Source organism: Lottia gigantea, assembly GCF_000327385.1.
Source record: "Lottia gigantea unplaced genomic scaffold LOTGIsca_99, whole genome shotgun sequence".
Taxonomy (NCBI): Eukaryota; Metazoa; Mollusca; class Gastropoda; family Lottiidae; genus Lottia; species Lottia gigantea.
In genome coordinates, this window is record NW_008711185.1 from 108,036 (window position 1) to 125,405 (window position 17,370).

Genomic DNA, 17,370 nt, shown 5'->3' on the forward strand with positions numbered 1-17,370 from the left:
CCCCCCCCATTGCAATTTCTTATCATTTTTACATTGTGAAAGAATGGCCTGTGCCAAAAAACAGTATTAAGTTTTTATTATTGAAAGAATGTTAATCACTATTTGTTACTTGTTATTGAAATAATAGCCTATGGTATCTCAACAATGTAACCATATTCTAAATGTCCAAACGTTCGCTTAAGACACAAGATTTGAAGTGGTACTCGCATTATCCCACAAGGGGTGTTTCAATGGGAACTTTAATATTGCAACCTTGGTGTTTAAACCAAACAAATTATCTTACTTAAAATTTAAAGTTAAAATGACGACTCGTCTTTTCTTGATACTCTTCCATATTTAGAAAAGAGGAAGAAAGTTAAATTCTAGCTTAAGATGTTTTTGAAAGAATTTTGCGATTTTCGCACTATTTAATATATTCAAGACCTTAAAGGGGCTTTAAACCCATTACTAATTTTCAGAAGTTTTCCGTAGCTTAATTTAATTTCAGCAATTAGAATATCATTTTTTCACTTCGTTTCGCTTTATACCAAATCGTCGATTGAGATTTAAACCCACTTTCTTCTGTAAATATTCACAAATACAGCTGCCTAAACATTGATTGAAAATAATATGGTTATGTACTGAATATTCTTAGAGTAAAACTTTTAAATAAATTCTGTAATGGTCACACATTGGACTCGATCAATAAATCAGGAATAATTAGGCTTCTGTAATTTCGCTTCAATTCAACATTTTACAATAATATGCTGAAGAATTTCAAGATCTCTTTGTGCCTTACAGAACATTAAAGACAACGGAGGTAAGAAGTTTGCAATTATTTTGTTTTGAGTTTTCTTGCGTTGTGCGTATTCTGTTCTGTTTATACGCAAATGTAGTCGTTAATTGTCATTACGTCTGTCAGGGACAGGTGTGCCATTTTCGGGAGGTTGATTTGAGAAAATTGATGCTGTCATAAAATTCACATAAAATTTTGTAGAAAACTTCTTAACAATTTCGTTAACACGGAAAATAAATGAGCGGAAATGCCAATTCCACAAAATCAGAAAATATTTTGTGACCAATAGAATTGTTCAATTTATAGAATAAATAGTAATTGAAACTATCAAAAACATATTTTATTGTGTCTTTTACTGTTAAAAAAAAGTGAACTGCCTGTGTTAATGTTGTAATGGTATATGCACTAATACTTTTTAACGTAAACAATCGAAATCACAATTTCCTACTATGTATCTTATATAATTTTTAAAATTTTTAAAATAATATTATTGTAATACATTTTAATCTGATTTTTAGTTTCCTTAAATAGTCAATTTTATGTCAATCATTACAAAAACATATTGACATATGTTAGGTATTTGATATTAATATCTGACATCTGATCAATATATATTATGTAAATAGACATTATTTAAACACATTGTTAATGTATTTACCATGGTTTCTCACTTTTTCATTATTATTATTACTTTTTAAAGGGAATAACAAGAGGTTTTTTTTAAAAAAAAGTTTATGTGTATCGGGGACACTGATAGCATCAATTTGCAGGTTCCAATTTTCTGTTAGACGTCCGAAGTTCCTGCAATTCCACTAAAACTAGGTGTTATTGATGAGGTTAGTAATTGCAAAATATTCACTCAAGGCCCTTCGCGACTAATGACGTCATCAAAACTCAGTTTTAGTGGCATTGCAGGAAATACATACATCTGATTGAAAATTGGAATGGTGCAAATTGATGCTATTCGCATAAAAAATTTTTGTAGAAAACCTCTTTACAATACCTTAAAAATTGCTTTGATATGACTGGGCGAGTTTGACACTGACTAACAAGGGGCGATACTACAGTATGTTTTTCTATCAGTATTGAAGATCAGAGGAACGGTATAAACATAGTAATAGTCTAGCTTCAGTACACATCAAGAGTGAAAACTACAACCCGAATTCAGGTCGTCTAAAGTATTTATGTATGCTACCTTTTATTTACAGACTCTAACATATTTATGGACGTAGAGAATACCATTACCATTAAGAACTGATATTCAACAGAGAATGTTGGTCCATTTCGGTGTACAGTGCCAGCAATCAGCTTAAAAAGAAATACGATAGTGTGCTAATAAAATACAACAGTGAGCTAATAAAATACAACAGTGAGCTAATAAAATACGACAGTGAGCTAATACAATACGATAGTGAGCTAATACAATAAAACAGTGAGCTTATAAAACACGACAGTCAGCAAATAAAATAAGACAGTGAGCAAATAAAATAAGACAGTGAGCTAACAAAATACGACAGTGAGCTCAGAAAATACGACAGTGAGCTAATACAATAAAACAGTCAGCTTATAAAACACGACAGTGAGCAAATAAAATAAGACAGTGAGCTAACAAAATACGACAGTGAGCTCAGAAAATACGCAGTGAGCTAATACAATACGATAGTGAGCTAATACAATAAAACAATGAGCTTATAAAACACGACAGTGAGCAAATAAAATAAGACAGTGAGCAAATAAAATAAGATAGTGAGCTAACAAAATACGACAGTGAGCTCAGAAAATACGACAGTGAGCTAATACAATACGACAGTGAGCTCATACAATAAAACAGTGAGCTTATAAAACACGACAGTCAGCAAATAAAATAAGACAGTGAGCTAACAAAATACGACAGTGAGCTCAGAAAATGCGACAGTGAGCTAATACAATACGATAGTGAGCTAATACAATAAAACAGTGAGCTTATAAAACACGACAGTGAGCAAATAAAATAAGACAGTGAGCAAATAAAATAAGACAGTTAGCTAACAAAATACGACAGTGAGCAAATACAATACGACAGTGAGCTAATACAATACGACAGTGAGCTTATAAAACACGACAGTGAGCTAATAAAATACGACAGTGAGCTCATACAATTAAACAGTGAGCTTATAAAACACGACAGTGAGCAAATAAAATAAGACAGTGAGCTAACAAAATACGACAGTGAGCGAATGAAATACGACATTGAGGTTATAAAATACCGGCGAGCTAATGAAATGCGACAATGAGCTAATAAAATACGACAGTGAGCTAATAAAATACGATAATTAGCTAATATGACAGTAAGCTACATATTGTAATAAAATGCGACAGTGAGCTAATAAAATACGACAGTGAGCTACTAAAATACAACAGTTACGACAGTTAGCTAAGAAAAAAAAGACAATGAGCAAATGAAATACGACAGTGAGCCAAAAAAGGACAACTTGGCTAGAAAGCAGACACTGAGCTTATGGGTATTAGTGAGCTCATGAAAAAAAAGGGTTAAAAATGAGCTTAATAAAACAGTGAACAAGTTTTAAGATTAGGGTGATTGAAAGTAACAAGTTACTATTAAATATGAGCTAATAATAACAATGATGAAGAATCTATTTCTTGTTATTCTAGCATTTAATGTGATCTCCTTGGTGTTTTATTTTTCAAATCGAAAAAAGTGAGTATAATTTTGATAATTCATTTTTCTTATGCCAAATAGTTCAACTTTGGACTTCGGGAAAACATAATATCATATTACAGGGCTGTAATTAGGGTCTTAAATGTCAGTTTTGTTTTTCATTGCAACGCCCTCTGTAAACTTTTCAAAACGGTAACAGCTATTTCGCGGTGTATTTTGCGGTTATCATATTCATTTTTGTTTTGTTTTTTGGGACAAAATTTTTTTGAGTCAAATTCTGCATTTGCCTTGATGTAGTTTACGATATATTGACAACTCTTTCAGACAGTAATATTTAAAATTAACGAAATATTCATGTGGTAAAAAGCTTTCAGCAGTACAGTCTTTGCTAAACTGACTTGGAGACTATATTCCTCCTAATGGTGATCTCATTTGATGTTTTCTATAATGGACAAATGGAATCGATTTCAGGTCTCTCCAGATTGATCAAATTTATTCATCGGAAATTGTATACCATGTAGTACCAGTAACAGAACGTAAAGTTATGTTGGACCCACCTTACACGGACCACCTGAAGTGTGCCAATGCCACGAACTCAGTGGTACATCTTGTAGGGGGCAAGAGAGTTTTTGAACTCGGGGATCAAATAAAAGTTTTCATCACGTTAAAAGACGGTTACAATTCCACTAAAGTTACTGGTGGAGATATGGTAAGGGTATGGATGATTGATGAAGCCAACGGAGCTAATGTCGCTGGTTACGTCATTGACCACCAGAACGGAAGTTACACTGGGGTACTAAAAGCCTGTTGGGGTGGTTCAACCAATATCATCGTCAGTATAGCTGCTACCCGAGAGAACATCAAATTCTTTTATGATACCTTTAAAACGTATGGATCCTGCAGAAATATATCGGCTATCTTTACAATACCTTGGACAAACCAATCGATCGAGACTTTATGTTCTCCCGAGCCAATGGTATACGGTTATCAGAAATTATGTAATCTCTCAATTAGAAATCATGGCGTAGGATGGTATTGTGGTAAACCAAATTCACCAGGCTTTGAATGTCACCATTATACTGGTGCCAAAAGCACACAGCTACATCTGTTGAATCATATAGATTCTGAGATATTACAGAGGTTAGAATTACCGAGGGATTGTAAAGATGTTTTCTAAAAAAAATTATGTGTATCGGTGATACTAATATCATCAATTTGCAACATTCAAATTTTCAATCAGACGTCTGTGGTTCCTGCAATTTCAGTAAAACTAATTGTTTGATGACATCACTATCGCGAAAAGTCTTAAGTGATACAAGTATATTTTACGATATTTGACGTCACAAAACACTTTGTACTGGTGGAATTGCATGAACCACAGTCGTCTGATTAAAAATTGGAATGGTGCAAAATGATGCTATCAGTGTTCCCGATACACATAAGTCTTTTAAGTAAACCTATTTACAATCCCTTTAAGATTTTTCCACTCTCATAGACATGGCTCTATATAACCAAGCGTCCTGCGAATAATGTCGTATGTAGACACTGTGTCAACATTATGTTATGTCGTGTCAGATTTGCCCACGAACCGTCTTTTGCCTCTAAATCCTCAGTTTTTTTCGAGTTAATTTCATTAGCTAGTTAGCGATAATCAATATTCCTTTGTGTATTCTTTCAGGGGCTACCTACATCCTAAAATACCTCGAAACATAAGTGTTATCATTATATTCAGTAAGTAACCTTAAGAGTTTCAAGCTTACATAACACAAGATAGAAAAATCTGTATGAAATTACGTAGGTTCTCGAGGATTCTGTCTACCAGCTGGCTGATCAATGGTCGTTCCCAGAGTATCCTTTTCACTTGAGTAATTAGAAAAGATTATTTCATCAAACTGATGATTACTAAAGTGAAATTCTGAAGGAATTCAAACACTGATTCTAAGCATGCAAACTTAATAAAATCACATATTTAGACAATCAAGGGCAATAACTCGACATTGCTCAATGGAATATCAATAAATGCTGTTTCCATTTTCAGAGAGGATCAAAAGCATATTGACAAGCGCTGGTGTTTCTTGTAACCAAGTTCCCCCCGAGGTGACATGGTTACATCCACAACCTTCTGGTTACTTCTACAAACGGAAATGGTATCCAACTTACTGTAAAACAGAGCCGAATAATACATTTATACCTCACAAGTGTCTGGGAAACAGAAAAATGTGGTTATTTGGCGATTCAACAGCGAGAGAATGGTTTTACAGAATGAATATTTTATTAAAAATAGGGAAAGTGTCACAAAGAAAAATATGGCATGCGCCGCTTCTGGTATCAAATCCAGTATGGAATTTCACTTTGTTCTGGGGTCCTCATGAACTGCCTTTCTTTTCAATTGATCCTTCTGAAGAGAAGAATCATATTCCAGCGCATATTTACATGAAGCAAATCCATAATTCATCCAGAGACATCATCGTTTTCGCCTTATATTCACACCTTACCCATTACCACCCTAGAATATTTCAAGATAGATTGGAGCTTATATACCGTGGAGTTGTGGATTTAATCAACAGGGCACCAAATGTGACTATAGTCTTTAGAGGCTTTCATACCTATACAGACGAAGAACGCTTTGCTCGTTGGCATGATGACTATTTCGGTTTGGTGTTTCGAGAAATAACCAGAAAAAAGTTTAGACCAATCAGAAAGCGTGTTATATATTTAAATCATTGGGATATGACTTTAGGTGCGGAGAATTCTCAATTACATCCAACTAAATTTCTAGATGACATCATGATAACGAATTTATTTTCTCACATATGTAGGTGATAAAATTATTATTGGTACCAGAAACTTAGCTTTTGTAACAACAGAAACTTAGCTTTGGTAACAGAAACTTAGCTTTGGTAACAGAAACTTAGCTTTGGTAACAGAAAACTTAACCTTTGTAACAGAAACTTAGCTTTGGTAACAGAAACTTAGCTTTGGTAACAGAAACTTAGCTTCGGCAACAGAAACTTAGCTTTTGTAACAACAGAAACTTATTTTGGTAACAGAAACTTAGCCTTGGTAACAGAAACTTAGCTTTGGTAACAGAAAACTTAACCTTTGTAACAGAAACTTAGCTTTGGTAACAGAAACTTAGCTCTGGTAATAGAAACTTAGCTTTGGTAACAGAAACTTAGCATTGGTAACAGAAACTTAGCTTTGATAACAGAAACTTAGCTGTGGTAACAGAAACTACTAGTACACCTAGTTTACAACCCAGGCATCACATTTGTTTTGAAAAATACATAACTTCAGCTAAGAAGAAAAGAATGATATAGGTCTCAGACCACTAAAACTTTTTATGTAAATGATTTTATACGAATGTAGAGATCCTCTTTCTCCCAAACCCCCATACCCCCCTTTGGGTTTTTGCATGTCTATTGTCATGCGGGAGGATAATTCTAAAAATAGTCGTTTTGTGTGCAGAGAGGAAATTTAAGAAACCAGGGTTGTCTTCAATTTTTACAAGTTGTTAATTAATCCATATTTATATACATTATCTTAGCATGCTTTCAGTTCAATAGCTTCTTCAGAGATGATAAATAATTTTACATTTCAACAATATATACAATTCAGAGGTAACTATTCAAAACAAATAATTTTTTAGTACCATAATTACTCACTTATTCATGGTAGTTAACAAATCATTGTGTTGAAAGTAATTACTTAATCAGATATAAATAACAATATAATATCATTGAACAATGTACAGCAATCAAGAAGGGGATAATACATTTAGTTCAGGTTTGAACTTCTTAATGAACCACGCTTCTTTTTGTCGTGTTAATTGCATATTGTCAGTAAACAGTTGAAAGAATGGGAATACTTTAAATTTAATAATTAGGTGATTTCTGGAAGAGTTATAGAAGGTTGAATTTTGCGATTTAACATGGAAACAAATGGCAAATGAATTACCGGTCTGAATCCTTTTGATGAAGTCAAGAACTATAAATCCTTACAACAAACAAGTCTAAATGTGATTATTTGTGAAATAGTATTTTTTAAAAATGAACATTTATTGGGTTGAAAGCTAGGATGATAAGATATGCCAATCTGTTAAAGGTATTTTTAGTCAAGCGAAATAACCGATAACTTCAAATAATATGGTGGCTTATAAAAATATTCAAAAGCAACAGATAGCATATAAAACATTATGATAAAGTCAAGGACTAAAATTCTACACGTGACTTAATAGAGTTTTGAAGATATTTGTCAAATTGTTTTGTTTAAAATGCTAGCTAGAATGTCAATGGAATTAACTGATAACTTCAACTTGCTGGCAGTAGCGTATTTAAGGGGAGGGAGGAAGCTATTGGGCCATGGAATCCCCTTCGGGCCTGTTAAATGTCTTATTTTGAAGTGACAATTCAGCCCTGTAAATGCTCAAATTCATCTCAGGCCATCTTAAATCCGTTGGAGGGGGGCTCTGGCCTCGAGGGGCTTTGACCTTTCACCTCGGAAAGCCTCTTCTCATTTTTTGTCCCCTCAGGTATTTTCAAGATACGCCCCTGGCTGCTGGCTAATAAAAATATTTAAAAGTAAAGTATAACAAGGTATTCTGATTTAGTCAAGTCAAGGACAGTATATCAAATCATAAGTTGAAAATTGCATTATATTAATATAATAAAATGGTAAAAGAAATTCTATTCTGGCAATCTACCTTTCATCTAAATACTGGGATGGGAAAATGCCAACTGTTCAAGTTAAGATTATAAACAATGTTCTATATAATAACATATTTCCTTTGGGTATTAGTGCACTCTATTGCATGTTCTACTGATTTTAAACGAACTGTAGTGTTTATTAAGGTCAACACCGATCTTGGTGAAAATGTGTTCTTAAGAGGAGGTAAGTGCATATCATTGAATATATTTAAGGGAATATTAGAATGGATATAAAAAAAACACATAAATTTTTTGGCTATTCTGAGAAGCACTGGAACGCACCTTTTGTTCGCGTCACAAAATCATAGAGAGCAGGAGTTGATTGGCTTGCGGTGTCATCATACTGACGAATGTGCAAGAAGACCACCTTCCGACCTTAACTGAAGTGACTTTATTGAAAATTAAAGCATATTAAACACGGAACGAGAGTTTGATCTAATATTGATAAGACTGTATAAAAAGAGTCAAACATGGTTAACAAAAGCATTATATATTGACTTACTAGGTGCCAAGAATAGAATCTCTATATAAAACGATATATCCATTAAACTAAATACGTTTCTAAGCATGTTGCCAAATTATTTAGTTTAATGAATGATTATCTAGTGTTATGGATTTATTAGATTATAGAAGGATTCTTTTGTATAGTAATGTCCACTGATATACAAAGACTCATTTTTGATCAAGTTTCAATTTTTTGGTCATCCTAAGAGATAGAATATCCTGAAATATTACATCTTTACATCATTAAGTTTTGAATACGACTAATAGTAGGGAAAATTGCGGACGATTTATAACCGAAGGATCGTCACTTTTTGAAAGCAATATTTATCAAGTTGAAAAGCCCAGTCGCACAGTGGTACTGGTTTGTGGAAGGATGAATGTTATCCTACCTTCCAAATTTCGAAGAAATCCAGCTTTCTCCTTTTTAATCCAAATTCTTTTATAAATCCAGGCAATTCAAAATGTTCCGGCCATGACTTTGATCCTTGTGCAATACCAATAAGATACAGAACAACACCAACATCAGCATCATCAGCTTGGTCTGTAGATGATCACTATTTGGACTGGCAAGGTGCAGAACAAAATCAAGCTCAATTCAACGGAATCCCTGCTTCGGGTTCTCCTATGATATGGACGACATCCAAGTACGTACAGGTTCTTACTGGATGTTCACAAATCCTAATCCATGTAGTCAGCAAGTGATGCTTTTAATTTTTCGCAAAGGGAGAAAATATTTCGTCTTGTTCAACCGAAAACCTTTTTGTTTTTAGTCATGTATCAGGCAATCCATCAGTTGAAAACGATGGATTTGGATATTCTCCCTTACACACGTTTGGGTCTGGTTATTGGATGTGGAATGTAGAAATGGATTGCTCTCACACTGATAATGGATGGTTTCAGTTCAAGGTAGGGCATTCGATTCTACATTTTTCTTTGGAACACCAGCAATGGACTCTTAAGGTATAGGCACACGAACGGTATTGGTCGGCGATTTTTCCACTATGTCGATATTGCGAATCATGCAATTAAAAGGAAAGTGAATCCGACTGGATGATGATGCTCTATCATGCAGACGATAAAATAGTCGGTGATAAATATCAAATCTGCCCGAATTCTTAGTTTTGTACACTTGACTGATATTTCCCCAATGTTAACAGACAACTCAGATGCATCAACTTTCTGTATTTCAGACTTACATAACCCCAACAGCAGGCTGGGAACCGGATGTGGATCAGACACCATGTTGTGGTGGTGAAACTAGTGGCAGACGCCCATTTCAGACGAGTAACCACCAAGCAAGATGTGGTTCTTTAAATCTGTTTGTGTATGGCAGCTCTGGTTGCGTCATAGAGCCCATTCAATTCAGACATCCTACACGTAAGCGTGTTGTCAAAGTTACTTTTTCAAAACTGTTCAAACTGGATGGATTTCATTGTTCAAGTACGCCATTTCATCTCACATGTATGCATATCTGACTGGATATATCTGACATGGTATGTCGGTAGACATGATCAGCAGGTACCACAATTAATTTTGCCAAGGCAAGTTATCACTGAATCAAATGGCTGAAACAAACGTCAAATGATCTTCTTGGAAGTGCAAGACACATCCCTCAAAAGTTCTGTTTACTTTATTAAGATAATTGACTCTATATCTTGCAGAGACTTCCTGTGGTGCCAAGCATCTTAGATCAACCAGGGTGGTTAATGGTAAACCTTCTTCAGAAGGTAGTTGGCCGTGGATGAGTGAGATACTTTATAAAGGACATCATGGGTGTGGTGCAGTTCTCATATCTCCTAAATGGGCAATAACCGCTGGCCATTGCGTCAGGACGTACGTATTGCTTTCTATGTCAGACTCTGAGAGCCTGTGAAATGTTATGATACTCTTCCGATTTGTATTGCAAAGGTGTAAACTGAATAACCTATGGCATATGTACTGAATCTGCTTTTAGGAGTACATATCAAGAGACCTAGAAACATCAATTAGTCAACCACTATTTCTGTGTCTATTTTCTGTGATAATTTTCAACCAAATCTAGAAATATATGGCAACTATGGCAACTCTCGGCAGCCTCCAAAACCTTAGGGAACTAACGTAATTGGCGAGATCGATCTGAAATCTATAACTGGAACATTTTGAATTGCAACTGAATTTATATGAATTGCGAATCAAAATTTATCTTAATTAGCAAAACCTGAAATTTTGAATCGAACCCTGATATATTTACTGCAAACTAATACACAATCTTGAAATGTTTGTTTTCATTCTGCAGAGCGAAAACCTACGGTCCTTGGGCCACAATTTTAAGAACTGGTGAAACCAACAAACACACTATATCTGGTACAGAAAGAGATTACTTTGTTAAAAACATCATCAAGGTAAATGAAAGAATAACGTTCAAGTTTTGTCTTTTTGCCATTCACGTCGCCCCTTCTTCGTCACTCTAACACAATTTTCCTCATCACACAATCAAATTGCAAAGTCTTCTACTTCTCCAGGACATTCTTATCACTATAATTCGTTGAATTATAATACACGGCGCTATGAAAGGGATATGGTCGTCAAAAAAGATGCTCTTTCAGCAATCTGTATCGAATTCAACAATGGCTGAAACCTAGTAATTTCAATTTTCAGTCTATTCATTTCTATCATATAATCATGATGTCTTCTTTGTTGTAGCATCCGTTATTCGACAAACGAGGATCAACAGTTGGTAATGATCATGATATAGCTCTACTGGAACTAACAAACCCAGTCACTGTCAATCATTATGACGTCACACCAGCATGTATCCCCGCTCACTTTCATAATATTGACCAATTCACCAATAAGGAATGCTGGATTATTGGGTGGGGAAGTACTCGAGGTAAGCGGTACCTTAATTTGCATTTAGGTCAATAACAAGAAACAAATCGAAAGTTATTAATTACATCTAAAATTACATGGTCATATAACCCAATGGATGTACATCAAGAAAGAATAAAACTAAGGTTTACGAGGACCCTTTTACCAGCTGGTCCTTGGTAAACCTCATAGTTGTCGGGGAAGGGAGTTTAAAACATTTGCTTGAGCTTGAAGTAAACTAATCATACGAACGTTCTAACCGACTGTTCTATACCCCGCCCCCCAAAATTAAAAAACAGGTAATAAATGAAAAGAGAAATACACCCTTTTATAACATCTTTAAATCGATCATTTTGATTCAGAGCTCACTGCTAATATCTAAAATAGAACATCTGATTATAAGATGTAGACTTAACCCCAAACGCCCTGACAAAAATATTCGCGTTTTTTTTTCAGATACTGGAGATAATATGATACTACAAGAACTACAAGTTAATGTATCTAGTGTATCAACTTGTAGATCATTATATGGAACGAGGGTGAGTGATCGTCAAGTCTGTGCTGGAAATGGAACAAAACAAGCTTGTATGGTATGTTGCTAAAAACCTACTTTTTATACTTGTCATCAAGTTATGGACAGTTGCGGAGCCAAAGGGAAGTAGGGGAAGGGGGCAGAGGGTACAGCCAGGCCCCCCAAACCTCGCAGCCCGGAACGCAAGTTTTTCAGGCAAAAAACTCATAGCTAGGTTAGAAATTCGGGCAATCTCAGATATTTCGCCCCCTCGGAAGTAAACCTGGCTCCGCCACTGGTCATGGACTATAGCAATATCGTGAATTACGAAAGTGCAATATTTTCAAATGAAGATAAACGATTACCTGAATTAGTCAAAGAAGTGTATGGAAGAGGGATACACGTGACCAGTGGCGGTGCCAGTGGGGGTAAAGAAGGGGGAGGGGCATTTGCACCCCCATTTCATTGCTGTTAAATTTTAGAATAATTATGCCTTTTACACATGTGCCTCAAAATATGTGTCAGAAAGCACCAAATCGGTCCTATGTCTTGGTGAGAACCCTCGCAGACATTCTATGGCAGGCTTGTCACATCTCAGGCTAACATTGTAAAAATATATTTTGTTTTTCTATTCCTAACTTCATTTGCATATAATTATTGAACATTTCTAAAAGTTTCACCATTAGATGGAGTTTCTGCTTGCAGACTATTATATAGATTTAGATAATTTATTTAACAGCTAAATCAATAATCTATATTATGTTTTTAATTGTTGTTTAAGGGAGATTCCGGAAGTCCCCTATCATGTAATATTAATGGTATATGGTATGTAGTAGGTGTGGTATCGTGGGGTGATGATAATTGTGTAGGCAGACCATCAGTATTCACTCGTATTTCACAATTTATTCCTTGGATTCAACAACAAACTGGACTTCATTTTAATCAAAATTCTCATGTAATTGGATAGTAATAAACATATTGTTTTATTTATTGGTGTTTTTTTATTATTATTGAAATGGTAATGTTGAATTGCATTTTACAATAATCATACAAAATATTAGCACTATTAGACTCGAAACTGTCTTATTAGAAGCTCTATACCAGTGGTTCCTAACCTATTTCAACCTTCACACCCCCGGAGCCATCCCATGGACCTTTCACAACCCAAAATTTGTTTCATAAACATTTTCAGCATGTGATGATGTGAGGTGCTCTCTAAAATCAAAATAGATTCTTCTCCTACACCAGTTGGCCACACCCCCAACACCCTTGTCTCACACCCCAGAGGATGAAAATAACCCAGGTTGGGAACCAGGGCTCTATACAAAGGTGTACATAGAACCTTTTATAAATGTTCCCATATAACTGAAAATAGTGATCGACATCAGTTGCAATGAAAGCCAAGTAATCCGGGGCGTTGACAAGAGCTATCAGTAAATAAAACATACTGAGAGTAACATTTTCATACAAGAGCTTTATTCACAACCTTTTTTTTAAATTTTCGATTGGGTTCATCTTTAGGTGATACAATTTAACCATGTTTGTGTATAGCACAAGAAGCATTTTTAAAAACAAGGGCAATAACTATTCGAATATTTTTCGATTTGTCTGATTATCAATAAGGTTCTTCCTTATTACAAACACTCACACCAGCTCTCTATCGTGTCCACAACAACAACAATGAAATAGCTGCATTTCATGATACAATAAGAGTGGTTATTGCAGTCAAGGTATAAGACGCAGTTCATAATCGCATGATACAATAAGAGTGGTTATTGCAGTCAAAGTATAAGACGCAGTTCATAATCGCTTGACATTGTGAAGATGAAAAGATACAGAACAGCGTCTCATTTATCAAACATATTATATTATCTGACTCTAGCAGGCTATGTGTTCAATGATGCATTTTTATCTGAGAAATATTCGCTCTGCAATTCTCAGAACCTATATCATACGAAACTACGCATGATTCTTACATGAAAATAACACACACGAACATAGTTCACAGCCATTTTGAATCTCTTCCTGGACTTAATAAGTCGAATTGTGATAAAAGCTAGAATATTCTAACAAAGCCTTCAAATCACATTTAAAGTTTTAGAAATGGCTTTAAATGTGAAATGAAGGCTTTATTGAAATATTCTAGCCTTTATCACAATTCTACTTATTAAGTCGAAAAAGAGATTCAAAATGTGAACTACCTTCGTGTGTGTTTTTTCATGTAAGAACCATAAATAGTTTCGTATCAGACTATATAACGAAATGGAAAGACAGACCAGAATATGAAAAATTTTTCTTCGCAAGAAATAAGACTCTGTTTATAAACACAAATTATAAGTTATATAACTTATATAAGTTCCAATTTCAGAAATTGTAAAGTATAGAGAAGTACTAGGTCCAGAAGATAAGAGGTCTTACATATAGATCATTGGGAAACTACCAGATGAAAAAGAAGGAATCGTGATTACACTATATAAGACTTTTAATCTGATAAGATATTTTCGGAGATACAAAAAAGAGCCATGACCATTATTTCGTCACACAACTTACACTATTTGCTGTGTCAACATCTTACAATTTTAAGGTAAGAAAAAATGGAATTAACCGAATTTAAAGCTCTAGGGTCACAAAAAATTTCTCAAGCTCAGTTTAGTTTTAACTCAAACTGATAATGCTCTTCGCATCAAGAAAAGTTGAAATTTAAAGATTAATGTGATACTGACAGAAACATTGTACCCTATAGAATGGATTTTTCTTTGATACAATCATTTATTCAACTGTAATAGCTGCTTCAAAGTGAGTACATTTGGCTAAATATGAAAAAATTGGTTAATGATGTCAATAGTCTGAATACAATGAATCTTAAAATGCAAATTGTCTATGGATAAAATATTTGCCTCAGCGATTGAATCTGATCAGAAACCAATGGGGCGCATATCCCGTGGGCAACTGGAATGTTACATATTTTGCTGATATAATGAACATATTGTTGAATCACTATATGTATATTTGTATTTGATAAATTGCAGTGATAAAAAAATCAATTTAAGACTGTTTAAGAAATTTCCTGGCCTTGTTCAAATTAGCTCTTTGATTATGAATGGAGCAAAAATTAGAGACTGAAAATGGCAGTATGCGTTCATTTTCTTTACATAAAATTGTCAAAAAGACTTTTAGCGGATTATCAAAAATTATCAGTACACCTTATTTCCTATCATAGACCTTACCAACAAGACGAAAATTTTTCAGATACCACTTTTAAAAAAGTTAAATTCCTAGTTTGAGGTATTTTGAAAAAATCGTCCATTCTAATACTTCTGAAGACTATGTACATGTATTCAAAGCCCAAGTCAATGGTGAACCATGGCCTATATAACTGATTTCAAACTACTGTCTTGTATTAAATGAAATCATTTTGATTTGTAGATGAAGTGTGTGCTCATATTAGTAGCCCTTGTGTTGGCCTGTGTGGCTGACCAGCCAGCTCTGTTTCAACCAGCATTAACTCATCATGAGATAATGAATATCATTAAACATCATTATGAAACAAGCACTGGTACAAGCTCACTTTGTAAGTATAGTTTTTAGAGACTTAAGATACTCAAAAACCCTTATTAAATATGAGGGGTGCCGAGTTATTAAACCCTTTTTGTAGAGTGGTAATAAGTGCCCCGAAAGTAGCTCACATTGCTTCGCTATCGACAACTTTCACTACCAACCAGTAACAGAACGTCTCTAATATCCGCTTATTATGTTATCCACTTATTATTAGGAAAAGTTATTAAATTTAACGTCAAAAAGCAAGTGAAACTAGACAACGATCTTATTAATACGATGTAATATTCACCATCCCACATTACCCAACATGTCTTGTTACTCAGAATTTATAACATTTCTAACGTAAGTGTACGGATGTTTTCAATGTACATTCTCTGTAGCTCACGCAAACAAATTTAAATTTATTATTTTCTATATTCAGTTGGAAAGCGAGAACTCAAAGAAAAGAGATTTTTGGGTGGTTTGTCCAAAATTTTCCACAAAATTGAACATTGTAAGTAACTTATTTCGTGGTCACTCTTTTTATATATTGAACAAATTTAATGAACAATATTTGAATTCTGTATAAATAAATATCAACCATCTTTGAATAAAAGTCATTCCATTTATAATTCCAGTTGCTACAGACCATATTGGTGATCTCATAACTGTCGGTGAAAGTAAGTTTTTTATTTAAAATTATTATAATCATACATCAATCATACCAATTATTGTCTTTATACTATAAAATTCATCATCATCATTATCATAATATAATATCATTCCCGGTATTTGTCGTATAAATTCTAATCATCATTTTTTTCAAACCATGAAAAATAATCATTATATTATTATAGTTTAATCATCGTACATTTAAATCATTATATTCGAAATCACCATCATAATCATCATAATATTTATATTAAATCAATATGTTATATTCCAATGATTATAATATTCAATCATCATATTATATATTCAATCACCATTATAATCTTAACATTATATATCAAATTATCATATGAATTGATCATTATATTTACTAAATTATCATGTTATATATCATAATTATATCAGATTCAATCATTGCATTATATTCAATCATCAATATAATCTAACTAAATTATCATTCTTTTTAAAGATGGGTTTCCTTATTTTATTAATGACGAATTAAGAAAACTTTTGATTAATTGGAGTTTCTAATGAATTATCATATATTCTTTATCATATCATTATGTTTCCATTAGAGTTTTAAGCAATCATTAATGTCCATGTATGTACAGCCTGGATGAAGAAAAAAGACTATTTGACTTTTCTCGCTCATTGGAATTCTTTTCTAATTGAGCTAATTATGAATTAAGTATGGACATGTTAGACTAAATGGTATTTTTCCAAGTCATAAGAACACCTCTACTATCTATTCATATAATTATTAACATTTTTATTTTCATAAATAAAAATAAGGGAACCATCTTTAACCATTATTATATATGAAATCATCATATAAATTGATCGTTATATTTACTAAATTATTATCTATTTAACCATGATTATATATCAAATCATAATACATTTCAATTATTAATAATCATAGTATTTCTTATTTCGTAAACAAGTAGTAAGAAGTTAAGTTGAATTAATATAAATTCCATATATTTCAGCTCTTGGACCAGCATTATTGGGAAAGAGAGAGGCTGATTTGTAAGTATTTTACAACTCAATTATTTTTTTTAACAAATTTCAACAAGCCTTTAGTATATTCCTATAATATATTGAATTTGGTGGTCCTTATCATGATATAGATTACCATTTAAATTTAATCATGCTTAAA

The 17,370-nt window shown here is 33.5% G+C and overlaps 2 protein-coding genes across 2 annotated transcripts; both read left to right on the forward strand.

Moving 5' to 3' along the window:
* Positions 1-10,307: 10,307 nt before the first annotated feature.
* Positions 10,308-10,475, forward strand: LOTGIDRAFT_100801 (hypothetical protein; the record flags this gene model as incomplete). The annotated part of the gene is made up of 1 exon (XM_009069108.1): positions 10,308-10,475. A coding segment is annotated over one exon (168 nt), but the record flags the coding sequence as incomplete, so codon positions are not given.
* Positions 10,476-11,961: 1,486 nt separating this feature from the next.
* Positions 11,962-12,969, forward strand: LOTGIDRAFT_135638 (hypothetical protein; the record flags this gene model as incomplete). The annotated part of the gene is made up of 2 exons (XM_009069109.1): positions 11,962-12,081; positions 12,784-12,969. 2 exons carry the CDS (start codon positions 11,962-11,964, stop codon positions 12,967-12,969), a joined length of 306 nt encoding a protein of 101 aa, XP_009067357.1.
* Between the last annotated feature and the right edge of the window lie 4,401 nt (positions 12,970-17,370).